A 26,060-nucleotide genomic window follows, 5' to 3' on the forward strand; every position below is an offset into this window, starting at 1 on the left:
TCTGGGTAGTGTAGTAGATAAGGAGAATGGGCCCCACTAAATTGGTCTAGAGGGGAGTACTATAAAAATGTAATTTTAAAAAATTACACAAATTACCCTAGAGTGAACAAAAAATTATGAAATAGTATTTTAGTAAATATCCCAGTGAAATTTTAGGCCCTAGAGCCACTGCCTGGCCTTTTCTCTTTTGTAGCCGACCGCTGTCCTCCGTACCTACCCCCGGGTCCCGGGTCCTGCACTTCCGGTGAGCCTCCCAGGGCGTCGGAGCGGAAGCGGCGGCGGCGGCTTCGGCGGCTTCGGCGTCTGTGAGCTGAGAGGGTCGGCGGGCTCCCATCCTAACATTCTCTGGGTGAAGCGGCATCTGGCAGGCAGAGGTGTCCACCATGGTGAGTGTGGCCTGTCAGGGTCTGGGAGCTGGGGCTGGGGCCTGGAGCCAGGGGCCGAGGCCGGGCCCGGCGGGGCGGACAGAAACGGCCACGGAGATGCCGAGTCACCCCCGCCGGGCGAGTGCCGGACTCTTGACCACGATCGGCCTCAGCTTATCTCTGGTAGTCCTGGGCATGGTTCGAATTTCCTCTCAGTTGGACTTGAACTCCTTCAAGGTGAAAACTCTTCTACGTTTGTGTCCACTCACGGGTCTCATAAGTGCTATACAGGTGACAGATTTCCATTCCACCAAATTAATTGAAAGGTTGGGCGTGAGCAGCAGAGTCAGCCCCCCCTAGGGAGAATGCTTGGGAACCATTCCGGTGGGCCGGAACACTCAGCCCTTGAGCCAGTTCCTCAAGCGCAGTACCTCTTGGTCTTGGCTGGTTTGCAATGATGCCTTCGGCTATTTAAGTGATTCAGTGGATAACAACAGTAGTAGCTAATTGTTGCTGGCGCTTTTTCTCTTACACTTCTTTCAACACCCACAGTCCCTTATTACACCTTATCCCATTTAATCCCTATTATGCTCTTGGAGACAAGGACGATTAGTATGATTTTAACCATGAAAAAAACAAGGTTTAAAGAAGTAGGTAGTTTACTGGTAGTCAAAGAAGCTGGTAGTGGAAATGTGAGGCCAAGTCTGTCTGGATGCAATGCTGAGTCTCATTACCGTTGTACAGCATTGCCTCAGTGTCATTTGCTTATTTTAGCAAAAATAATGACTACTAGGTTTTGTCCCAAGTATTGCATTGTTGAATCATGTTTCCATTCTCAAGTTCATCCTCATCTACTTAAAGACCCTGAATACCTGATAGGTCTAGGCAGTATACTAGACATTGGGATTATGAAGGAAAGTAGGACTTGGGGTAGGGAGCAGCAGAGAGGGGCAGAAGGTCAGGTTCATGGGTGGATTGAAGGCAGATTGTTAAGGGTGTTAAATACTTCGTGGGGATTTTCTGACTTAATGAGGAACAAAAGCAAAGAGAAAAAATGCCTTGGATGGGGTGGTGTAGTGAAAGCCTCAGGGAAGCCCCACTCCACTGCTCTACCTTCACATTTGCTATGCTTCTGGCCAAGACTTTGTTGAACAGAGTTCTGCTTAAAGGAAGGAGAGACAAAGGTTTGAAAACTACTGTGCTAAAGCCCCAGGGATTGAAGAGCCATTTGAGATTTTAAGCAGTAACTTGCTGTGTTTGCATTTTAAGAAGACTGCAGATTCATCTTGCTAATTTTGATTTTGGAATTGCTAGTAAACTACCTAATCAGGCTTTGTCTCTACTTGATGTATATTTGGAATCAAGTCAAGAAATATTTGTCTATTGTGAAATACTTGTAAAAACCACATAAATTTACCATCTTAACTGTTTTAAAGCATAGATTCTGTAGTGTTAAGTATATTCGCATTGTCGTGTATTAGATCTCCAGAAGTTTTTCATCTTGCAAAACTGAAACTCTACCTATTAAACAACAATTCCCGCCATTTCCCCTCACTTACCCCCTGGCAACCAACATTTTAATTCTTGTCTCTATGAATTTGATGGCTCTAGAGACCTCCTATAAGTGAAATCATATAACATTTGTCTTTTTGTGACTGGCTTATTTCTCTTGAGCATAAAGTCCTCAAGGTTCATCCACGTTGTAGTATGTGATAAAGTTTTCTCCCTTTTAAAGGCTGAATAATATTCTATTATATGGGTGTACTACATTTTGTTTATCCATTCATCTGTTGATGGACACTTGGATTGTTTCTATCCCTTAGCTATTATGAATAATGTCGCTATGAGCATGTGAACATCATACAAATATCTTTTCAAGACCCTGCCTTCAATTCTTTTGGGTTTATGCCCTATAGTGCAATTTTATATTTGGTTGGGGGGGACGTCATGGCAATTGCAATACTTTGAGAAGACTCCAAATTGCTGTGTAAAATGTTTTCTAAGCCTCACCATAGTCCACAAGTTAAGAGCTGGGATATTAACTTTGGTGGCACAATATCTTGGCTCTACTTATTAGCAGGAGGGACTACCATGGCATAACACCATGAGAGCACATTGGAGGGGCATCAGTCCAAACCCTGGGCAAAGCAGGGAAGGTTCCTGGAACCAGGAAAGGATGGTCGTGGAAGCCAGGGGAAAGGGACGGGGTGCAAATGCTGGGTGCCTGCTCTTCCTGTTGTCTGGAATGCCGTTCCCTGTTTTTTACCTGGCTCCCTCCTGGCACTCAAGTCTTTGCAGAGTCCCTTCCTGACCACCCATTTAAAATAGCATTCTCAGGAGCTCTTTCCCTTACCCCGTCTTGTCCTTAGAACATTTATCAGTATCAGACGTGGAAACATTTTCTCTTACTTGATTCCCTTGTCTTGAATGTCAGCTCCTCCAGGGGCAGATGTTGTACCTGTTTTGTTAGTGAGCAAACATCATTAGAGTGTTTTGCTAGTGCTTAGCTCAGAGCCTGGCAGATAGTGGGCACTCAATAGATGTTTTGGCGGAGGCATCTAGGTGGCTCAGTCGGTTCAGCATCTGACTTCGGTTCAGGTCATGCATGATCTCACGGTTTGTGAGTTTGAGCCCAAATTGGGTGAGCTCAAGCCCCGCTCCAGGATCTGCACTCTCTCCCTCTCTCTCTCTCTGCACCTTGGGGGATTCTGTCTCTCTCTCTCTCTCGCTCTCGCTCTCTACCCCTTGCTCACTCGGGCACTCAGATAGATAGATTTCTTTTTTTTTTTTTAATATTTTTTTTTTCAACGTTTATTTATTTTTGGGACAGAGAGAGACAAAGCATGAACGGGGGAGGGGCAGAGAGAGAGGGAGACACAGAATCGGAAGCAGGCTCCAGGCTCTGAGCCATCAGCCCAGAGCCCGACGCGGGGCTCGAACTCACGGACCGCGAGATCGTGACCTGGCTGAAGTCGGACGCTTAACCGACTGCGCCACCCAGGCGCCCCGATTTCTTTAAATTAACAAGAAGAGGGCAAGTGTTTCTGTTGGAGAAACCAGGTGTGGCCGGTATAGGAGATTGTAAGGGCTGTCAGTAGCCAGTCCTGAGGTGTATGTGAGATCTGGCCTGGATCCTTGGGGAGCGGAGGCATGGGAGACTGAAAGAAGTTAATGACAGGCTTGACGTGGCCAATCATATATTTTAGTAAGATTTAGTAAGAAAGCAGTAGACTCTAGATTGGAGGGATGATACTGGGCATGGCAGAATGTGTAGAAACAGATTTGAGATTCACTGTGCCACCGGGAAGTGCTTCAGGCAGACTGCTCTGGTCCATCAGGATTGCCGTGCATCTTGCCCTTTATGCACGTGCAGCAGCATCAACTACCCTGACCTGTTTGGGCTTTTGACGTGAAGAGATGTACCTTTGTTCGGTTCTAACTCCAGTATCTCTTTCCTTCCTTGCAGTTCTCCTTCAACATGTTTGACCACCCGATTCCCCGGGTCTTCCAGAACCGCTTCTCCACGCAGTACCGCTGCTTCTCCGTGTCCATGCTCGCAGGGCCTAATGACAGGTCAGATGTGGAGAAAGGAGGGAAGAGTATGTGCTCGTTTTTATTTTGAATAGTAACCTTTCCTGCCCTCAGCCTACAGTGCTTGCAGTCTTCAGGAGCCCTTGTTTTGCATGTGTAACCAGAAGCTAGTTACAGTGAGAGTCTTGCTTGCCCCAGACTTCCTAAGGGGGGCCTGGGGTGGGAGGGAGAGTTCTAATTATGATTAGATTTATGACTAATAGCTATCTGGTTCCCGCAATAAATTACAGCAAGTAAAATTTCTTATCAAAGATCATTATGAAATTCTGGCTACTTTACAAGTATCGTGTAGTACGTTTTAAAGATATGACAGCAACTAAATTTTGGCTTTGTGCTGCCTTTTTAATTTTTACTTTCTTAATGTTTCTTAAATGTTCTTTCCACAGTAATTATGCCGCCCTCAGCCCTCGATCAACTCAGTAAGTATTTTCTCCATGACCTGGGAACTGAGGTCATTTAAGTATGGACATCAGAAACTTGGGCATATGTTCTTCAGTATGTCCAGACGTAGGCATCCTTCATTGTGTCTGGATGGGAAGTGTCCCTGGAGGTTGCATACTGGGCTGGACTGCTGGGCCCACGGATGCCTGGTGAGGTAATGGCCAATGGCGGCCAGCTGTCCAGTTGGGGGCCAGTGAGTACTCAGCTCTAGATTTCTCCCCTATGAAGGGGGCTCTCTACTCTCCTGACACCGACCCCCCCACCTCCACACACACACACTTTATCCAGATCCCATCAGGACAAGGAAAGTTTGAACACAGTGCTTTTCACCCTGCGGAGGCAGCTGACTCTGTTGGCTGGGTTCACTAGGTTTTTCCCTAAAGGAGGCTGTCAGCTCCCAAGAGAATGCTGTGCATAGGCTTTTCACCTCCTCCCCAAACATGTTTCTTTAGTTCCAGGCCCAAATTTCTAGCCCTGTCTGCCCCACTGCATCGACAGCGCATTATCTTCTGCCCCAGAACCTGCCCCTCTCATCAGGTTCTGTCTCTTATAGCAGGAGCCAGAAAGTCCCAAGGGTTGTGAGAGTGGCCACACTTCCTCTTTCCTCAACCTCTCATCCCCTGAGAACAACCCATAGAGACACCTCATGCCCCTGACTACAGGCACAGTCACTGCTTTTTGAGATTCAGTGGTGTTTCTGGTGTGAATTCCTCCCATCCAAGGGAGGACAGTGGAGGTCACCAAAGCACAGGTCCACACTTGGTATCTGCTACATGTGGGACAGCACTGTAGAGAAGGGGTGCAGCCTGGCCTGGCTATAGACTAGTGACTTGGCCTCTGAACTTCAGTGTTCTCATCTTTAAACAGGGACACATGGCACCTGTCCATCAGAGCTGCTATGTGGCAGGAGTGCCTCCTCTAGATGGTGCCCTGTGGCATGTGTATAAACAGCCCAAGCCCATGTGACGCCAGTCAGAAAACAGGAGGTGGCCTTTAGCCAGCATCGCTTAACCAATGCCAGCAGTGGCAGTGGCCACACACAGTAGAGGCCTTGAATTCTGGCATCTGCTTAGCCAGTGGGTAGATAGAGCACCCTGGAGTTCATAGCCCTCAGGCTGTCATCATAGAGGAGGGAACAAGGCCCCCCCAGAGAGTCTGCCCTTCCATTTGAGCTGACCCAGGAGCTGAGTGCCAGGAGTGACCTTTGGTACAAGTGTCTAAAAAGTGACTTGGATTGGGACAGTAGAGTTTAGATCAGTGTTCAGATCTTTTAAGTCTTGGAAGAAATTTTGTCTAAATGAAATCTTACAGGGAGTCTTAATTTATAAAAGTGTCACTACTCAATTTGGAGGAGGTGAGGGAGTGCAGAGGGCTCAGAGCCTCAAGGCACTTCTCTAAATCAGGAAATACACTTTGAAAACTACTAGACTGAGGAACATAGGGGTTTCCTCCAACGACAAGAATCTTGGATCCTTGGCTACAGCCTGATCTACTTCACCCTGACTGACCATGGTTCTGCTTCATAACTCCACAGCTGAGAGGTGCCCTGGGGACAGAGGGCCTGGCCTCTGGGCACTTGGCCATTGTACTCCAGCATCCAAGGCACCCTTGGTGACTGGCGGGGGGTGGGGGGGGTGGGGGGGTACCCACACCCACTGCTGCCACTTCTGAAGGCTCTTCTCCCTCATCTGTGGCTTCCTGCCCAAGCTTCTTACTTGATCTGCATCACCAGAATCCTAGGCAGAGTCTGCCATACCTCCTGGTGCTGAATGGAACTTTTGTTGCCATGTTTAAACCGACAGGCCAAAGTGGGCTTTAGCGGTTAAGCCAGATCAACCTGGGCCAGTAGCCTGGGTTGAATCGCAGCATGGTCACTCCTGGGCTGTGTGATCCTGGGCTTCTTGCTGACTGGGCATGTTAGTTCCCCATAGATGAAAAGGGTAATGATTGTCCCTACCTCACTGTTCTGGGAAGAGTAAGCAAGAGCCTGGCACATGGCAAACAGTGTTGCTTGTCACTGCATCAGTCTGTTGCAGAGCCCTCCACCAGGTCCCCGACTCTTGGGTTCTCCTGCTTCACATTGCCTGCACCTCCTACACTCCTGAGTCAGCCTGCCAATGGTCCTGTTGCCTGCCTCTGGCCCTCCATGGGGCTTCAATTTGGGACCACTAGAGTGAGGGGACGGACGGACTGTGTGGTGACCTTGCAGAGAGCCACATTGCTGAATGCTTCCACCCTGCATAGTGTCTGGCCCATCCCTTCTCCTCCTGACCACATTCACACCCTGTCCTGGTGCCCCAGCCTCACCCAATTGCCAGCCATTCCCAAACTGGCTGGGTTTCATGCCTTTGTTCAGGCTGCTTCCTCTCTGGCATTCCCTCCCTGGCTGGCCTGCCCATGACTCTCACAGAGCACTGCAACATCTAGGTGTACATGTTTATTTCTTTTCCACCCTTCTTTTTTTTTTTTTTAATATATGAAATTTATTGTCAAACTGGTTTCCATACAACACCCAGTGCTCATCCCAAAAGATGCCCTCTTTAATACCCATCACCTAACCTCCCCTCCCTCCCACCCCCCATCAACCCTCAGTTTGTTCTCAGTTTTTTCTTTTTTAAATTTTTTTTTTAAACGTTTTATTTATTTTTGAGACAGAGAGAGACAGAGCATGAACGGGGGAGGGGCAGAGAGAGAGGGAGACACAGAATTGGAAGCAGGCTCCAGGCTTTGAGCCATCAGCCCAGAGCCCGACGCGAGGCTCGAAGTCACGGACCGCGAGATAGTGACCTGAGCTGAAGTCGGACGCTTAACTGACTGAGCCACCCAGGCGCCCCTGTTCTCAGTTTTTAAGAGTCTCTTATGCTTTGGCTCTCTCCCACTCTAACCTCTTTTTTTTTTTTTTTTTTTTTTTCCCTTTCCCTCCCCCATGGGTTTCTGTTAAGTTTCTCAGGATCCACATAAGAGTGAAAACATATGGTATCTGTCTTTCTCTGTATGGCTTATTTCACTTAGCATCACACTCTCCAGTTCCATCCACGTTGCTACAAAGGGCCATATTTCATTCTTTCTCATTGCCACGTAGTACTCCATTGTGTATATAAACCACAATTTCTTTATCCATTCATCAGTTGATGGACATTTAGGCTCTTTTCCACCCTTCTAACTAGAAACCCTTGCAGGCATGGATTTTGTCCAGCACATGGGTGGCAATGAAATTATTTATGAATAAATGAGTTAACGTATCACTTTTTAAAATTGGGGTTTCAGAAAACTTCAAGTGTGAGCCGGTACTGTGTACCTGGGTCACCAAACATTCCTGAGCTCTGGGCCAAGTGATATGTCAGGGGAGCATGGGGTCTACTGGGTGGGTAGGCACTCAGGGGCCTAAGCACCTTGTGGGTTTGAGTGCCTGCTCTGGGGAACACCCAGGGAGGCTGATTTTCAAAGGAGCTCATTCAGAGAATAGAACTCCCTCACCGAAGCTCTGCCTCAGCCTCTCTCTCCTCTTCAGGCCGACTCAACATTACCTACCCCATGCTGTTCAAACTGACCAACAAGAACTCAGACCGCATGACGCACTGTGGTGTGCTGGAGTTTGTGGCCGACGAGGGCATCTGCTATCTCCCACACTGGGTGAGTGGGACTGTGCCAGTCTCTGAGAGCCTGAGAGTCTCAGGTTGGGGCTTTGAAGTAGGGAGGACCCCAGCACATGGGAGAGCCTCGCCCCTGGAACAATGACATGGCTAATAGAGAAGGGTTTCGGAACAAGGTTTTGCATGCTGGGGGGTGACCTTTCTTTGACAGTAAACCAACTGGTAGCCTAGAAACCACAGCCACCTGTTTACCTGCCATTTCCTAGGCAAGGCTTTTGCGAAAATAATGAAGCAGGAGTATTTTTGAAGTGGTCTGTGTACAGAATTTTAGGTTTCTTTTTTGATTTATTTTTTAATGTTCATTTATTTATTTTAAGAGCACAAGCGGAGGAGGAACAGAGAGGGAGGGAGAGAGAGAGAGAGAGACAGAGAGAGAGAGAGAGAGAGAGAGAGAGAGAGAGAGAATCCCAAGCAGACTCTGCACTGTCAGCACAAAATGCAAGGCTGGAACTCAAAAACCATGCATGATATGAGCTGAGATCAAGAGTTGGATGTTTGACTGAGCCACTAGGGCACCCCTGGAATTTTAGGTTTTTATACATTTGCTCCCCAAGTCTAATTTCTCCCCCAGTTTTGTCACATCATCGTGTGTGTGTTTAGATATTTGTCTGTAACTGAGTCTTTCCAAAGTGTATCACTTCCTTGCCATAAAAACAAAGTCTCTTTTTTGCACTCAAACTTTCTTTTGAGCCTGGGTCCTTCCTTAATGGTAGGCCCGGCCAGCCTCTTCCCCACGGGAGCCCTGCACTCCCATCACACCTGCTTCCTGGTCCCTCCTGTGTTGTTTCCCAGCCTCTGTCCCAAAGGAGCTCTTACTCACGCCTCAAAGCCCAGACTCAATTTGCTTCCTTGCTCAGTTGCCCTTCCCAACACTTGCCACTTGGTACCTTATTGTCCTGTAGGTCTGCAGGTACCCCTCCTGGGCTGGACGACTTGTCCCACTCATCGGATAGAGTGATGTGGGTGGCTGAAGTGTTGCACACTGACAACTTCTCAGGGCCACTCTGGATCCTCAGAGCTGCTCTGGGACCCATGTGTAGAGGTAAAAGAGGAGGTGGTAACACTGGGGTACACCGTACCTCCAAAGTTCTCTCTCCAACCCACAGACTTGGTGGCCCCTTGTCCAATCTCCCAGGATGCTTTGGACCAGAAAACTAATTGGATCCTTTTTGCCAAGAAATATCATATTCCCTGGGAAGCTTCTTTAGGTAGCATAGACCTGCCTCTTCCTGGGCTGGCCTTCCAGCTCTTGGCCAGAGCAGATGATTGCCTAGGGGTTTCCAGTTGCTGCTGCAGAGCTGGCCTAAGGATCTTTTGACCCTCAGTGGTACGTGAGCAGGTACTTTCTGTTAGGTGCTCTGTCCCACCCAGAGCTCCCAGGCCTCTTCAGGACAAGTCAGCCTGGAGCAGATGCTGGCCTTTCTTCTAGCACCTGAGGCCTCATCTGCTGGCCTAGATCGAGATCTCCGCCCAGGACCACTGGGAGTGCGTGGAAGCCTGCTGCCTTGTGCCTGTCCTACTATGTGTACTACATTTGTTGGAGCGACCACACCAGCCTGAAGAGTGTCCTTCAATGAGAGTGTGTCAGGACCTCTACAGGCCCACAGGGCCCTGCTCACCCTCTAGCTTCACTCATGACCTCTGCCCTCCTTGGCCCTGGCCTACCTTCCTCTTACCTGTATCTTGTCCTTGGACTGTTAGAGTCACCTCCTAACCGCCTCTGTGAGCCACAGTGCTGGTCCGTCAGTGCCGCCTGGGTGAAGCGTTCTTGAAGGGATGTGATGCCTGGGACTGGCTCCAGGGCAGCCCAGTGTGGGATGCGGTCAGGGAGTGGGGTGTTGAATGAGGAGCCGAGGTTAGCTGTGATCTGTTGAACCCAGGGATGGGTGTGTAGAGGCTCACTCATACGGTTCTCACTGCGCTTTTTTTTTTTAAGGTTTTTTTTTGGTTTTTGGGGTTTTTTTGGTTTGGTTTTGGTTTTTGGCTTTTTTTTTTTTTTTTTTTTTTTTTTTTTTTTTAAGCTACACCCAACATGGGGCTCAAACTAAACCTCAGGATCAAAAGTTGCATGCCTTACTGACTGAGCCAGCCAGGTGCCCCTGGTTCTCTCTGAGCCTGGGTGGCTCAGTCGGTTGAATGTCTAACTTCGGCTCAGGTCATGATCTCGTGGTCTGTGAGTTCAAGCCTGGCATTGGGCTCTGTGCTGACAGCTCAGAGCCTGGAGTCTGTTTCAGATTCTGTGTCTCCCTCTCTCTCTTTGCCCCTCTCTTGCTCATGCTCTGTCTCTCTTGCTCTCAAAAATAAGTAAAACATAAAAAGAAATTGTTTTTTAAATAAATAAAATTAAAAAAAAAAAAAGAAAGTTTAAAATAAAAAAAGCAAAAAACCACTCCCAAGACATGCAGGGTTCCTCATTCCTGGCCCACCCTCCTTGTGTCAGACCCTTGAGTGTCAGCCTTATGGTCTCTTGACTTCCTGCACACCAGGTACTCACAAGCCTTTGTTCGTATCTTTCTGCCTTGTTCCTCACCCAGCACCCACCACACAGGGTGGTTTCATAGAAGTATGAAGTTATCTTGTCAGTTTTATGTGACCCCCTGTAGCAGACACCTCTGGGGACTTGTCACCACCCTGCACCTGCCTCAGCTATATGGCCATTCCATGTGAGGTAAGCCCACCTGGTGCCATTATTATCCTACTCCCGTTGCAGCCATGTTTGCTCCAAGGCCTTGTAAGTTGTGTGTGAGACAACTCAAAGGTATGGAGGGGTGAGCTTCCCTGGGGAAACACTGTCCCTAGGAGACCTGGAGCTAGTGGCCTTTCCTTCTAGGGGACCATCTTTTCTTAGAGGCTGACAGAGACACATTGCTGGCTGCAGGCACCTAGGTAGTACCCCAAGGCCTCCTTCCTTTCACGCCTTTGACTCACTTGCTGGTTGGCTTTACCTTCTTTCCTAACATCAAATCGCAATTAAATTACATGTCCCCAAGTCCTCATCTCAGGCTCCTCTTCCAGGGACCCAAGGAAGATCCATCAGAATGCCAGACTTTGGCTTGCTGAGTGTGTGGTTAGATGATGCTCATGCTGGCCACTTGATTTCCAGGAGCCTCATGTAGCTTTCTTCTTCTTTTAGATGATGCAGAATTTGCTGTTGGAAGAAGGGGGCTTGGTCCAGGTGGAGAGTGTCAACCTTCAAGTAGCCACGTACTCCAAATTCCAGCCTCAGAGCCCTGACTTCCTGGACATCACCAACCCCAAAGCAGTGTATCCTTTTGAGATAAGGGTTCTTCTCGACAAGGGAAGGGTGTGCTGGCAGTCTGTAAAAAGCGAGCTCTTTGTTGAGCATGTGCCTACTTTGGGGACCACACATTTGTTTCTGATTGGAGTTGTGGTTTGAGAATAATGGTGTTTAGCCAGCATGTCCACCCTGGCCTGGAACTGGGCTTGGGCCTGGACAAGCACACGCGGCACTCTCTGGGCCTCTTCTGGACACTCTCCAGACACTTCCTTGAGAGCAAAGTGGAACCCTTCCTCCAGGTAGACTGGGCCACCTGGCACAAAGCTCAGTGTATTTGGTGGAAGGAGGCTGGCTGGTTTGCCTCTAAGGCCCAAACCCTCACGGGCCCCTCGTGCCCCACCTCAACCATGAATGCTACTCAGCCTCACCTTTTACCCAGGGTTAATGCTTTTCACTCCAAACCATTGGGGAGCAGTGACACAGTACATTTTTCTGTAAGCAAGAGAAAAGAAAAGGTTTTAGGTTTTAGTGGTTTTTGATAATGTTCTCTGAATGTGAGCCAGACATGGGTGTTGATAATTTAAGAAACAACTGGTGTGGGCAAGGAGCATGCTGTGTGTGGTCTGTGGTCTAGACCTCTAGATTGGAGGCCCTGGCTTGCTTGTTGAGATCTTGTTATAGGGCAACCACTCCACTATCTGTTTTTAAAAGGCTCGATGAAACACAGTTGAACAATACAGACAGGTAGGTAGTTTAAAAAAAAACAAAACTGCTTCTACCCGCCCTACTTGCACACTGTCCCCAACCCCAACCCAGGAGCAAGCTGATGTCGGCTACATCCTGGACGTGTGGGCTATGAGTCTCCTGCTGACTATGTCTGGACCAGCGTATTGAGTTCCCTATGACTTGGTCCTGGACATGGTGTGGGCTTGGGGAGCTGTGCTCGCCACACTCATTGTTGGAGGCTTCCCGTTTTACAGGCAGGGTGACATACTGTGACATGTCTGCTCACCTGATGCCTCAGAACACTGCCTTGGAGGTGCTTGTCTGGTGATCAGTGCCCAGGAGTGTCTGCCTCGATGACCATGCCCCCTTTTGATCTTCTCTGGATTTTCATGTGTGTTGAGGTGCAGACTTTCCAGATTATTTTCAGAGGCTGTTTCTATCCGCATGGTTAACTTGTTAGTTCATGGAGAAAGAGTGTCAGTTTCGTCAGCGGAGAGGCAGTCTGGTGCTCCTGGGTCTGGCTGACAGGCAGGATAAAGGCACTCTTAGTAAAGGCAGACTCAGCACAGAGCCAAGAAGGTTGGGCACGTAGAGCTGTGATGCAGAAACCAAGTGGGCTGGCTCTGACAGCTGGACTGGAGCTAAGGGAAGGGCACCCCAACAGCATGGCATTTTATGCAAGGGAGCGAAGACAGTGTACACAGAATGCCCTTTCACAAAGCTGTTCTCATCTTGAAAGGCTATCTGACCAAGAGAAGGGATCCTGGACAGGCTGAGTCTTCTCCCCTCAAGTCAGACTCTTGAGAGCCTTGCCTGGTATGCCATGTCACAGTGCTAGGTTCTGGAGGAGTGTCGTATGTTTGCCCATTCTATTTAAAGTAATTCTCTGAATTGACAAGGATGATATGGTTAAAGTATTCCGTGTGATTAGGCATAACTCCCTTGCCTGGGCATTTGGGTTATTCAGTTTTAAAGAAATTATTATTATTTGCAATTATAAAAAGGGTTTACAGGTTACCTTTCCCTCTTTAATTTTTATTTTTTTAGTTTTTATTTTAGAACATACTGCCCTAAAGTTGGGTTACCACCCAAAAGATAGAAGAACAAGTGTCAGAACATCTTTGATTTTTGATGAACTTTTGAGGGGGCCTATTTATGATTCATTCAGTCTTTTTTTCTTCCATGCTCCCATAGAATTTTTAAGATCAACTTGTTGAGTGTAATTTACATACAATAAAACTCCCAGTTTGGTCAGTTGACAAACGTGAACACCCATGTACCCAGAACACTTCCATCTTCCCAAAAGGTCTGCTGTGCCCTTGCCTGCCCCTCCTCACCTGATATCCAGCTCTAGGAACCTCCCTGCTGCTTCCCACCCCTCAGAGAGCTGCCTTTCTTGAAGGAACACTTTGTGGCAGGTTCTTTCCCTCAGCAGTGTTGGTGAAATTCATCCATCTAATGAGTTCACCCTCTCTTATTGCTGAGTAATATCTCACTGTATCAAAGCCGTGTGTTTTAGCACCAGCCCAGTATATGCCTGTCTGGTATACTTTATGACAGTGATCATCTAAACCTTTATAGAACTTGTTTCAGATTTAAGGTACCCATCTTGCCATGTTGCCTTAACAGTGTGTGTCTGCAGATTAGAAAACGCATTAAGAAATTTTGCCTGCCTGACCACAGGGGATGTGATTGCCATCAACTACAATGAGAAGGTGAGTGTCTCAACCGCGGGGCCAATAGGGCCCAGAGCCAAGGTCAGCGTAGGTCACACCTGAAGACTTGCAGTGTCCATTCTGATGTTTGAATGGTGGAGGGAGGGATCTTTCTTTCTTTAAAAATATTTTTATTTATTTTTGAGAGAGAGAGATAGCACAAGCGGGGCAGGGGCAGAGAGGGAGGGAGACACAGAATCCAAAGCAGGTTCCAGGCTCTTAGCTGTCAGCACAGATCCTGACCCGGGGCTCAAACCCACGTCATGAGATCATGGCCTGAGCTGAAGTCGGTTGCTTAACCGACTGAGCCGTCCATGGGTCCCCTTTTTTTTTTTAAGTTTATTTATTTATTTTGAGACAGAGAGCATGTGGAGCATATACACACGAATGGGGGAGGGGTTAAGCGGGAGAGAGAATCCCAAGCAGGCTTCCTGCTGTCAGGCTGTCAGCACAGAATGAATGGGGGTTCTTTTTAGGCAGGGTATGCATGGCTTTTATCAGGATTGCTGCGTACTCTTTGCTTTTTAAAATCCTTATGCGTTCATGTTTAAACCCCTGTAGTAATTCATTCAGCACCTCTGTTTTGAGGATTGATTGCATTTACAGGTGAATGAGCTTAACATTATTAATCATAGTCTGTATCCCATGGGGCCAAGGGTACTGATTGTGCCTCCATTAGAACCTCTCCACTGCACCTATGATCTGAGCTAATCCCTTTGCTGGTCTGTGGGAACACAGAAACAAAGTAGCCTGGGTCCTTGTCCTTGTGATTCCCTCCCTTGGACGGGCCCTCAAGGAGCTGGCCCTGCAGGGTGCTCCAAGTGCTGTGGGGCACAGGGGAAGCAGAACCTGGCTTTGCCTGGGGACATTGTCACTTGACACCCAAGCAGAGACAAGAAAAGCAGATATAGACCCTTAAGGAAATCAGTATTGGCATTTTCAGGTGCAAACATAAAGTACTTATGTGTAAAATGTTCAAAGATATTTTTAAAAACAGAATCATAAAATTTAGCAATCAATAAAAGACTACCAAAAATAACCAGGAGGGTTTGAAAAACAGTCAAAGAGTTAAATAACAGCTGACAAAGAATTAATGAAATGAAAGCTAAATCTGGAGAAATGCCTTAGAATTCTACATGGAGGGGCACCTGGGAGGCTCAGTCGTCCGATTCTTGGTTTCGGCTCAGGTCATGATCTCATGGTTTGTGAGTTCGAGCCCCACATCAGGCTCCATACTGTTAGTGTGGAACCTGCTTGGGATTGTCTCTCTCTGCCTCTCCCCTGCTCACTCTCTCTGTCTTTCTCTGTCTCTCTCTCTCAAAAATAAATAAGATTAAAAAAAATTTCTACACAAGAGATCAAGGCAATGAGCATAGGGGAGACTGAATTATTGGGTACACTGAGAGAGTCACACACACTGTGAAAATCCCAGCAGGAGAGAATGATGGAGCCACAATATTGTGAAGAGATAATAAATGAAATTGTTTTAGAACTGGCTTTCAGCCCACAGTAACAGGGAGTATAGTATATATCAAACAGGGTGAGTTGCATATACCAAATAAGCAGAGAGAAGGTACTTAGAAAAGAACGGTAAATAGTAAGCCTTTGAACAGCAACTGTTACAGCCAAAAATAGCAGAATACAGTTTGCCCTTGAAGAATATGGGGTTAAGGTCACCAAACCCACAAATAACTTTTCAGTCCCCAAAATTTAACTACTAATAGCCTACTGTTGGCTGAAACCCTTACCAAGAACATAAACAGTCGATTAACACATATAGTTTATGTTATATGTATCGTGGAGCTGGACAAAAGAAAATGTTGTTAAAAGAGTCACAAGGAGGGGTGCCTGGGTGGCTCACTTGGTTGAGCATCTGACTTTGGCTCAGGTCATGATCTCATGGTTCATGAGTTCCAGCCCCTAATCAGGCTCTGTGTTGACAGCTTGGAGCCTGGAACCTACTTCAGATTCTGTGTGTCTCTCCCTCTGCCCCTCCCACGCTCACACTCTGTGTGTGTCTCTCTCTCCCCAAAATAATAAATAAACATGAAAAAAATTTAAAAAAAGAAGTCACAAGGAAGAGAATATACATTTAAGGTATTGTGCTGTAAAACTGCATGTAAGTGGACCAGCGGCAGTTCAAACCCATGTTGTTCAAGGAGCAACTGTATCTTCAGAGGCTGACAGAAAGTAACTGTCACCAAAATCTTTAAAGAATGCAGGCAAAATCAAAATATTTTCAGAAAAACCAAATCCCAAAGAGTTTATTTACTAATGGAACTTCAAAAGCATGTGCTTCAGGAATAAGCATTCTCCTAGAAGGAAAGACCAGCATGCCAGAAGGAATGGTGAACAAATAAACTAGCAAATATGAAGTAAATCTTGGTAAATGTCGCCACATAAAGCAGTAATAACGTTTGAGAGCCTCGAGCAAGAACATCTAAAATATTAGAAAAGAATAAGCCTGAAGAGTTGTTCAGAGTGAAAGTGTCTGCAACCCAAGAAAAAGTTCAATCATTAAAACTAACTGGGAACTCCACATATATGTTGAACGTTTAAGAATAATACAAAACACTAGAAATTGTCACGGAAGTATAGGAAGTATACCTCATGCAATATATTCTAGCATTTCTATGGTGCTCCTTCTAAGATTTTTCTTTCCCAGCTCTGGTTGCAACATAGTTGGTATTATGGTCCACTAATTCCTTGTGACCTGCAGTTTGACAGCAGTACTGTAGCAAAATGAGAACATGTTCCTCCGGAGACAGGGGTGCATGTACAGATTTCATAGCAGTTTTGGTAGTAGTGTGGTGCTGGCAAACCCATTGGAGTCAGCCCAGATTTTGACTGGAGAAATTGCGTTACATCTGTACAGTAGCATGCATTCATTTCTGTTCATCTTTTTTTTTCTCCCAATTTTTTTAACGTTTATTTTTTTTTAATTTTTTTTTTTAACGTTTATTCATTTTCTTGAGACAGAGAGAGACAGAGCATGAACGAGGGAGGGTCAGAGAGAGGGAGACACAGAATCCAAAACAGGCTCCAAGCTCCGAGCTGTCAGCACAGAGCCCGACGCGGGGCTTGAACCCACGGACCGTGAGATCATGACCTGAGCCGAAGTCGGCCGCTCAACCGACTGAGCCACCCAGGCGCCCCAACGTTTATTTTTGAGAGAGACAGTTTGAGTGGGAGAGGGGCAGAGAGAGAGGGAGATGCAGAATCTGAAGCAGGCTCCAGGCTCTGAGCTAGCAGCACAGAGCCTGATGTGGGGCTTGAACTCATGAACCATTGAGATGATGATCTGAGCCCAAGTTGGCCACTTAACTGACTGAGCCACTGAGGCGCCCCTGTTCATTTTTTATTAAATAATGAGGAAACTTTTAAAAACAGACTGGGCACACGAAGCCTTCTCACTTTACTTTGGGGACCCTCCCCCTAATGTTGAGGCTTTTGTTTAATGGTGGGACTCTCCAGACTGTTCTTTGTAAAAGCAGGACATACTCAGGTAAACAGAAAACCAGAAACGATGCATGAAAAAGCAGATTCTGCTACTTTTTGTTCTTACCCTTCTGAATGTTTATTTGTTTGGTTTTTGTTCATGTTTATTTATTATTGAGAGCCAGAGAGAGACAGAGCATGAGCAGGGGAGGGGCAGAGAGAGGGGGAGACACAGAATCTGAAGCAGGCTCCAGGCTCTGAGCTGTCAGCACAGAGCCCAACACAAGGCTTGAACCCACAAACCGCGAAATCATGACCTGAACCGAAGTCAGACGCCCAACTGACTGAGCCACCCAGGCACCCCGCTTCTGGATGTTTTGATACACATTTTTGACACACTTGAGATCATCTTGGACATACAGCAATATGACTTTTTTTTAACTTCTCCCATTGACTGCATGGTATTCCGCTGGCGACTATAATTTCTATATATGTGAACAAATATTATTCATTTAGCCAATTTATTGGTAGGTATTTTGAGAATGCACTATTATTAGCAATGTTGGAGTGAGCATTCTCAGAATTTTCTCTTTGGGTATTTAGCTAATTATTTGCTTAGAATAAATTCCTAGAAGTGAACTTCCTGGGATAAAGGTTGTGTCTTTTGCAATTTGATGCATAACTACCTTGTCTGATTTGAACCACTTATGGGCATCAAAGCAGCCTTCCCCCACAAAGGCAGCCCCCTTGTCATAGCAAGAGGTGCATCTGGGGGAGGGGGTCATGGAGGTGAATGATGTGTCTGCGAGCCTAGTAGGGAGCCACAGTAACATGAATGACGACAGCCCCCAATGCTGCCATGAACTGTGAAACTGATTTTTGTTTTTTTCCTACAGATTTATGAACTGCGGGTGATGGAGACCAAGCCTGACAAAGCCGTGTCCATCATTGAGTGTGACATGAACGTGAGTACCTTTGCTGCTTACAAGTGCGCTTGGGGTGAAGGAAGATGGGCAGTTGATGGCCCCTGCAGGCCAGTTCCCCTCGAGGGTGTCGTGTAGCCCCTGGGACTGTTTGGGTGAAAGAGGAGGAAGATGATATCAGAACATTATAAGGAGGCTGCTGACCTTATGATCCTTCTTAGACCGAGAGAACTGGCAGAGTTGTAGCCAGTTCTGAGATGGCTGCACCCACCAGCATCTTAGACATGCTAAAGAAGGAATATTCTTTTTTTTTTTTTTAAATGTTTATTTTTGAGAGAGTGTGAGCAGGGGAGGGGCAGAGAGAGAAGGAGACAGAAGATCCGAAGTGGGCTCTGTACTAATGGCAGAGAACCCAATGCACAGCTTGAATTCATGAACTGTGAGATCATGACCTGAGCCCAAGTCGGATGCTTAACCGCACTGAGCCACCCAAGTGCCCCTAAAGAGTGAATATTCTTAAAAGCTGAGGAAACTTGGGGCACCTGAGTGGCTCAGTCAGTTAAACATCTGACTCTTGATTTCAGCTCAGGTCGTGATCTCACAGCTTCATGGGTTCGGGCCCCACGTCAGGCTCTGCACTGTCGGCAGTGTGGAGCCTGCTTGGGATTCTCTCTGCCCCTGCCCCACTTGCACTGTCTTTGTCTCTCTCAAAATAAATAAATACACTTAAAAAATAAAAAGCTAAGAAAACTTAGCTCCTGTGTAGGAAGCAACTACTGGTACACACAACAGCCTAGTAGATCTCCAGGGAATGCTGCCGAGCAAGAGGGGCCAATCCCAAAAGGTTATATTCTGACATATGTTATATGTCCCATGTGTATTACATTCTTGAAACTGGCAAGACTTTAGACTTGGAATACAGAGTAATGGTTGCCAGGAGTTAGGAGAGAAAGCCAGGAGAGAGGCGGGTGTGGTTGTAACAGGACAACTCAAGGGGTCCCTGTGATGTTGGAACAGTCCAGTATCTCAGCTGTGGGGATGGAGACATTGCCCTACACTTGTGATAAAATTGTGAGGCCTTAACATGCACACACCAGTGAGTCAGTATAGAACTGGAAAATCTGAACAGGAAGGTGGGATCATGTCACTGTTGCTATCCTGGTGGTGATACTATATGCAATTTTTCTAAAACACTACCATTGGGAAAACTGGGCAAAGCATACAGGGCAACTTTCTGTAGCATTTTTTACAGCCACATGTGAACCTACAGTTGTCTCCATTAAACTAGAAAAGCTAAGGAAGCCTAAGTGTCTCCACATCTCAAAACTACTTTTCTGACACCACAGGTAGACTTCGATGCCCCACTGGGTTACAAGGAGCCTGAAAGACAAGTCCAGCATGAGGAGTCTGCTGTAAGTTGTTTCACCAACATCCCTCCCCAGCTCCAGCACTGTTTGCCCTCTTTGGTAATGGGACTTTTGTGGGAGGGCGTCCTGAGTTTGTCCTGACAGCTGATTCTCGTTTGGCCTCTGCCGGTGCTGACATGGCCACGTGCCCTGCTCCCGTGGAACAGTGTGTCCCAGCTGTTGGGGTGCAGGGTTGGCAGTAGCAATGAGAGGCCCAAGAGAAAAGCTGGGGTATCCCTGCTGAGAGGCTTATCGCATGATTTCTGTCCCTATCAGGAAGGTGAAGCTGACCACAGCGGCTATGCTGGAGAGCTGGGCTTCCGTGTGAGTACCAGGCCACACATTTAACTTTCTGTATGCCCACTGTGCCATCTGGGGACCTCCGTAGGGACTGGGGCTCTGGGCATCGTGTACACACATATCTGGCACTTTCTCGGTTACGTGGCACTTTACATCCATTTTCTCCTGGAATCCTCCTGACAGTTCTACAAGGCTTTTCCAATTTTTCTTCTTCTTTTTGAAGATTTCTAACTTACCAAAAAGTTAAAATAGGACACACGTATTCTTAGATTGACCAGACATGACGACATTTGCTCTATCCCTAATAACATGGCCTCTGTGAAAGGAAGTTGCAGTGTGACCTCCCAGCGCTGCCGCCAGCCAGCCTCCCTGGGAAGAGGTAGAGGTGGCTGGTGTGCTGGCACCAGGGTGCTGGGAGGCAGCAGAGGAGATGGACTAGAAAGTAGAGCTGTGGGGCATTGCAACAGAGGCCTTAGCCCACCCCACCCCTGGGGCCCTGAGCTGGGTGGCCCTGCAGAAGCTAGGGCCAGACCTTTCGACCTGTCATTAGCTATTGGCTGCCCCCGTAGGGTGGCTGTGTTTGGGCCAGGAGGCTCCTTTCATCTCACTGTAATCCTCTGAGGAGCTGGGCGGAGAGTTCTCGGCTGTCCATACTCCAGCAGCTGGGGAGTGAGGGCTTCAGTTCTTAAGGGGTCTGGACAGCCCACCTCCAACACACATCCCTGCAGCGATCTCTGGGCAAAGGGCATGTGTATGCTCACTAGCTCTTGCGCACTTTCTTGCTCACCTGTCTAGGCCTTTTCCGGCTCTGGAAATAGACTGGATGGGAAGAAGAAAGGTGTAGAGCCCAGTCCCTCCCCAATCAAGCCTGGAGACATTAAAAGGTGGGTCTGTCCTTACTCTGCTCCCGCCTGATGCTTTCTCATCCTACAGGGAGGCTCTGTGCCAGATTCCTGGGGTGGGGCCACCTCACTGGAGCACTAGAGACCAAGCCTGGACCAAGGAGGCTGGCAGTATTAATGGATGACCCCTGCCTGTTCTCCTCAGTGGGCTGGAGCACCACCAGAGCCACTGTTTCTGGAGGGGTGGGGAGGGGGACAGTGGGTATTGGTGCCCTTCCTCAACTGCCAAGCCTCTCCCACAGCCTCCATTGGTGCTTCCAGTTCTGCCTCCACCTGTTCCCAAGTAGTACCTGATCAGCTTGCTTTCCTGTTTCAGGTCATTCTACTACCTGTTTAGTAATCTCCCTGTTTTCCTATTTTGTGACTTCAAATAATTCAAGTCACATTATGTCAACTTCCCTCAAACAGGAGGCAGGAACTGCCTTACTTAATGTGTTTCTGTTTAGGGGCCCAGAGACTCTTAGAGCAGTTTCCCTGCTCTGGTGGCCTTCATGGAGGTAGCAGGGATATGTCGTCACCTGTCTACTCTGTGTGTTAGAGCAGAAGGAGAATGCTGGCAGTGTCTTTACCCAGTCTCTTAAGAGAGCTTAAAGAATTCAGTGTGAGTGTAGCCCTTGCAGGCTCTATGAGGCTAGAGGACAGAGATGATGAGGCCCCCAAGCCTCCAGGTGACCCCTCCCTGCAGGCCAGGCCCCAGGTCTACAGGCCTCTTCCCCAGTTGCCTTCAGGTTACTTCAGGAAGGATGCTGGGGAGCACCAGAGGGCTGGCCCAAGGCCAGAGTGGGTACAGCAGTGTACCCCAGAATGAGAGTTGTCGGGAGGACACTTGTATCTTCTGCCTGCCTTCCTCTTGATTGTCAAGAATGAATTTTAGGGGTGCCTAGGTGGCTCGGTCAGTTGAGAGTCCGGCTCTTGATTTTGTCTCAGGTCATGATCTCATGGGTTGTGAGATTGAGCCCTATGCCGGGCTCTGTGCTGACAATGCAGGGCCTGCTTAGGATTGTCTCTCTCCCTCTCTCTCTAGCCTTCCCCTGCTTATGTGCATGCTCGTTCTCTCTCTCTCTCAAAATAAATAAATAAACTTAAAAAAAAACAAGGTATTTTAATGCGGGGTATCTGGGTGGCTCAGTCGGGTAATTGTATGAGCCTTGGTTTGGGCTCAGGTCATGATCTCATGGTTTGTTAGTTTGAGCCCCATGTTAGATTCTGTATGGACAGTATGGAGCTTGCTTGGGATTCTCTCTCCCTCTCTGCCCTTGCCCCGCTTGTGTGTGTGTGTGCTCTCTTTCTTCCACACCCCCCTCTCAAAAAATAAACATTAAAAAAAAAATGAATTTTAATGCTTTTTTCTCTTGAAACTAACACTTCTCCTCCTTGCTCTCCTTCACAGGGGAATTCCCAATTATGAATTTAAACTTGGTAAGATCACTTTCATCAGAAATTCACGTCCACTGGTCAAAAAGGTTGAAGAGGTGAGTTTATTTTACTGGTAATGAGAAGTTTTATTTGTTAATGATGACTGGAGAGTTCTTTCCATTCTGAATAAGGATGTTCTGTCATATTTTTCCCCATGCCTAGGGCCCTCCTCTCCCTGGCAGCCTGATTGTCCCGTTGAGACTATGCGGGGAGTGTGTAGGCCACAGCTCTGGTGTCACCTGGCAGTGGTGATCGACACAATACCAGCTCACAGAGCCTTGACCAAGTGCCATAGTTAACTATTTAATCCCCAGCCCCGTCCCTTGAGGTGGCTGCTGTGATTGTCTGCATTTTTACACATGTGAGCCTGAAGATGTGGGGAGGTGAGGGCACCCAGGGTTCAGGGGCAATTCGTGTTATTTCTAGAACACCAGCACTTCAGACCCACCACTCTCCTGGTTCCTTTTCCGTAAGGCTCAGTGTCTTGGGGATCTAGAGTAGGCTAGAGGGCAGATGTTCTATGAGCCCACTCAGGATCCTGGCTGCAGGGCCATCACCAGCCCCTTGGCCACTGAGCTCTTCCCCTCTTCCTGTGGGGTGGTTGGGGATAGAGACCACTACACCTATTACATATTTCCTACCCCTTTGCATCCCGCCTTGGTCTTAATGTTCCTTGAATTAACACGATGTTGGGAAACTTCCAGGCTCAGAGGAACCAGTGTGGTTCCCCAATGAGACCTTACCCTCTGACTCCTCCTTGAGTGCCTTTCCAAGCCTTTGCCAGCTACATGCTGGGCCTTGCTGCCTCCAGCTTGGAGGCCTCAGCAGGGCCGTCCTCCAGGCTGACTTGTGACCTGACTGCTGGAGATACAGGAAAGGGAGGGCGAGGCACAGCTGGAGCTGTTTAATCCATAAGTACTGGAGAAGAAATGTGTGGCTGATGATGGGATTGAAGGCACATGCTTAGCGCTACCCCATCCTGAACCCTCAGGAAAGCTGTGGCACAAGGTAATAAGGTAATAAAGACATTGGCAAGAAGAGGAGGCAGCTGCTACAAAACTTTGAAAGCCCCAGAACAGAAGGGGTAACTGACTTCGCAGGCCATGGAAGCCACATTCTGAGCTGGCTGTGGGGAAAGCCAAGAGGCAGATTGGTGTAGAGAGTAGAGCTCTGAAAGGCACCTCTGGAAATGGGGGACAAAGATGGAATGTGTGTCACAAAGAACCGAACCACAGCACCTCCTCTCCCCAACCCCCCGCCACTATCCCCTTAACCTGTTGGGGATGTACCTGCCTGACCCCAGGAGAAAGCTGGAGGCTCGTCTTCTGGAAGAGGCATCACAACAGGTCCCGAGGCTGGGGCCATCAGTACAGTGGATAGGACTGAACTAAAAGAGCAAATGAGTAACAGTTTGCATCCTGAATGTTGTCACCCTTGATATCCTTCCCTTGCTTGGCTCACACACTGGCTGCCAGACTTGCTTATTGCAGTTGGAGGAGCTTTCTCTGGACAGTCTGATGAACCCTGAGGAATGTGCCAGCCAGCTCACCCCAGAGTGAAGACTGTAGTCAGGAAGTTTCTGCTGCTAACCTCTAAATCAGAAGAGTTCTGAAAAGAGATTAGAGAAACTAAAGGGGCAGGAACCATCAGGGAAGTAATGTCCCCAGACTAAAGGGCACAGAGTTTACAGATTGGAGGGCCCCCTGAGCATCCAACACTGTGAATGAAAATAGCCCCCTATTGAGGCAAAGAAGAGAACCTAAAGCTTTCAGAAGGCAGAAAGTGGCTGTACCACAGATTAAGAATGGCATCATTTTAGCAGGACACAGGAAGCTAGGAGATCTTGGAGCAGTGTCTTCAAAATTCTGAGAGGGAACTTTTCTAAAAAGTTCTGTACCCAACTCTTACAGGCTGAACTATATTCCCCCAAGTCCTGTGTTGAAGCTCTAACACCCAGCACCTCAGAATATGACTGTATTTGGAGATAAAGGCTTTTACGGGAGGTGATTAAGTTAAAATGAGGCCATTAGGGTGGCCCCCCAACCCAGTCTGACTGGTGCCCTTGTAAGAAGAGGAAAGTTAGCTGTACAGAGGGAAGACCATGCGTGTGAGGACATTGCAAAAAGACAGACATCTGTAAGCTAAGGAGCGAGGCCTCAGAAGAAACCGAACCTGTCAACACTTTGATCTTGGACTTCCAGTCTCCAGAACCATGAGAAAATATCTGTTGTTTAAGCCACCCAGGCTGTGATATTTTGTTATGGCAGCCCCAGCAATCTAACACCAACCAAACCTATCAGGGAAACGTGAGAGTAGAAAAGGCTAATTTCAGATATGTAGGATCTCACAAAAAGGTATTCCTCAAACACCCTTTCTCAGGAAGCATCTGGAGGATGTACCCTACTAAAATGAAGGAATAAAATAGAAATAAGAAAGCCTTAGGTCCAGGAAATAGGGAGCCCTGAAGCCATTCGTAGCACCAAGAGGATGGCCAGTCCAGGTAGGGCAGCTTAAAGGCCCCATGAGATGCACCTGCAAACAGACAAAAACAGCGGGATGCCTGCTGTGATTGAATGTATGCAGAAGAGAGAAGCCAGACACAGGGACAGCAGGACAAGACAGAAGGCTCTGCAGAAAAGGAAGGCTGATTGGTTTAGCTATGACTCAACTTGACATGGTTGCCACTACACCAGTACACTCCTGCATGGAGGTCAGGAGGGGCAAGTGCAGGCAGGGGCACGTACTATGGAGTGTGAAATCCTCTTGCACAGATAACGCCTCCAAGTGACTAGCAAATACAAGCTGATGAAAAGATACCTGCTGTTTTCAGGAGTTCAGAAAAAAACAAGCCCTCTTTCTTTTGGTGGGAAAATAGCTTGATTGAATGTTTCTGAGGGCTGGTTAGTGACCATAATATTAAAAGCCTTAAAAATAACACACAGTCCTTTTATGGAAGAATAATACTTCTAAAAAAAAAAAAATCAGAGTTGCGTACAAACACAGTAAGCTGCTCACCACAACTGTTTACAATACCGCAAACCTGGTAGTAACATCCAGTGGTGAAAGACTGCCTCTCCCACATGATGGAATTTTCTGTAGTCTATACGAGAAAAGAAATTCATTGACTTGAGACTCGGGAAGTATAATAGGTCATATATAGTCATATATAATAAAGTGGCTGGAAATATTTTTGGGTGCTGAAATTACAGATGATTCTTCTTTTGGGGTGTATTTTATATTTTTTATATTTTTCCATTTTGAAAATGTGATTCTTCTGCAAAAGGATGTACATTCAACCTGAGAATAAAGGCTGTGGTAGAGGCATAGCTGTGATTCTGTGGTTTTGTTTCTCAATTCAGTAGACTATGATTTATGTTTCCACTTAAAAGACATTTCTTCTTATGTATAATGTGGAAGTGAGGAAAATGGGTGGCTGGCACATGAGTCAACAGAATAAAGCATTTATTCTAAGCCTCCAAGGAGTTTCTGAAAATAGTATTTTATCTTCACACTTAGGATGAAGCTGGAGGCAGATTCGTCGCTTTCTCTGGAGAAGGACAGTCGTTGCGTAAAAAGGGAAGAAAGCCATAAGTTGGGACTGTTGGCTGATTGGAAAATAAAATAATCAATTGCAACATAATGGCTTTTAGTTACTGGCTCTGATGGGATTAGACTGTTGCAGAGGATGCTGTCACTTTGTGTTTTGTTTAGAGTTACCTAAGAATTACTGAGTCTGACCTGGAAGTGGAACAATCAGACTTGGTGGTTGATTTTGGGAAGGAGAAAGCTCACTCTGAGATCCCATAGGCAAGCCTCCTCCTTGCCCCTTCTTGTTTTCAGCCCTTGGGGGTGCTCCCACTGCCTTAGCCAAAGCAGAGTTCCCCAATTCCTGATAAAAACCAATGGAGGGGATTGGGTTGCTCTAACTTGAGGTGTTGTTTCTCTT

At 47.3% G+C, this 26,060-nt stretch overlaps 1 protein-coding gene across 3 annotated transcripts; it reads left to right on the forward strand.

Annotated features, from left to right (window-relative positions):
- Positions 1-251: 251 nt before the first annotated feature.
- UFD1 (ubiquitin recognition factor in ER associated degradation 1) lies at positions 252-25,749 on the forward strand. Of its 3 annotated transcripts, none has more exons than XM_047827668.1 (12): positions 252-386; positions 3,832-3,964; positions 4,343-4,375; positions 7,909-8,030; positions 11,184-11,314; positions 13,657-13,729; positions 18,064-18,132; positions 19,437-19,502; positions 19,773-19,820; positions 20,592-20,680; positions 22,089-22,170; positions 25,631-25,749. In XM_047827668.1, exons 1-12 carry the CDS (start codon positions 384-386, stop codon positions 25,703-25,705), a joined length of 924 nt encoding a protein of 307 aa, XP_047683624.1. In that variant the 5' UTR covers positions 252-383; the 3' UTR covers positions 25,706-25,749. The 3 variants fall into 3 exon arrangements, with proteins under 3 accessions (XP_047683624.1, XP_047683626.1, XP_047683625.1); XM_047827670.1 differs by lacking the exon at positions 25,631-25,749 and adding an exon at positions 22,277-25,618; XM_047827669.1 differs by having other exon boundaries at positions 269-386; positions 3,832-3,938.
- The last annotated feature ends 311 nt before the right edge of the window (positions 25,750-26,060 follow it).

Source organism: Prionailurus viverrinus, chromosome D3, assembly GCF_022837055.1.
Source record: "Prionailurus viverrinus isolate Anna chromosome D3, UM_Priviv_1.0, whole genome shotgun sequence".
NCBI classification, from domain to species: Eukaryota; Metazoa; Chordata; class Mammalia; order Carnivora; family Felidae; genus Prionailurus; species Prionailurus viverrinus.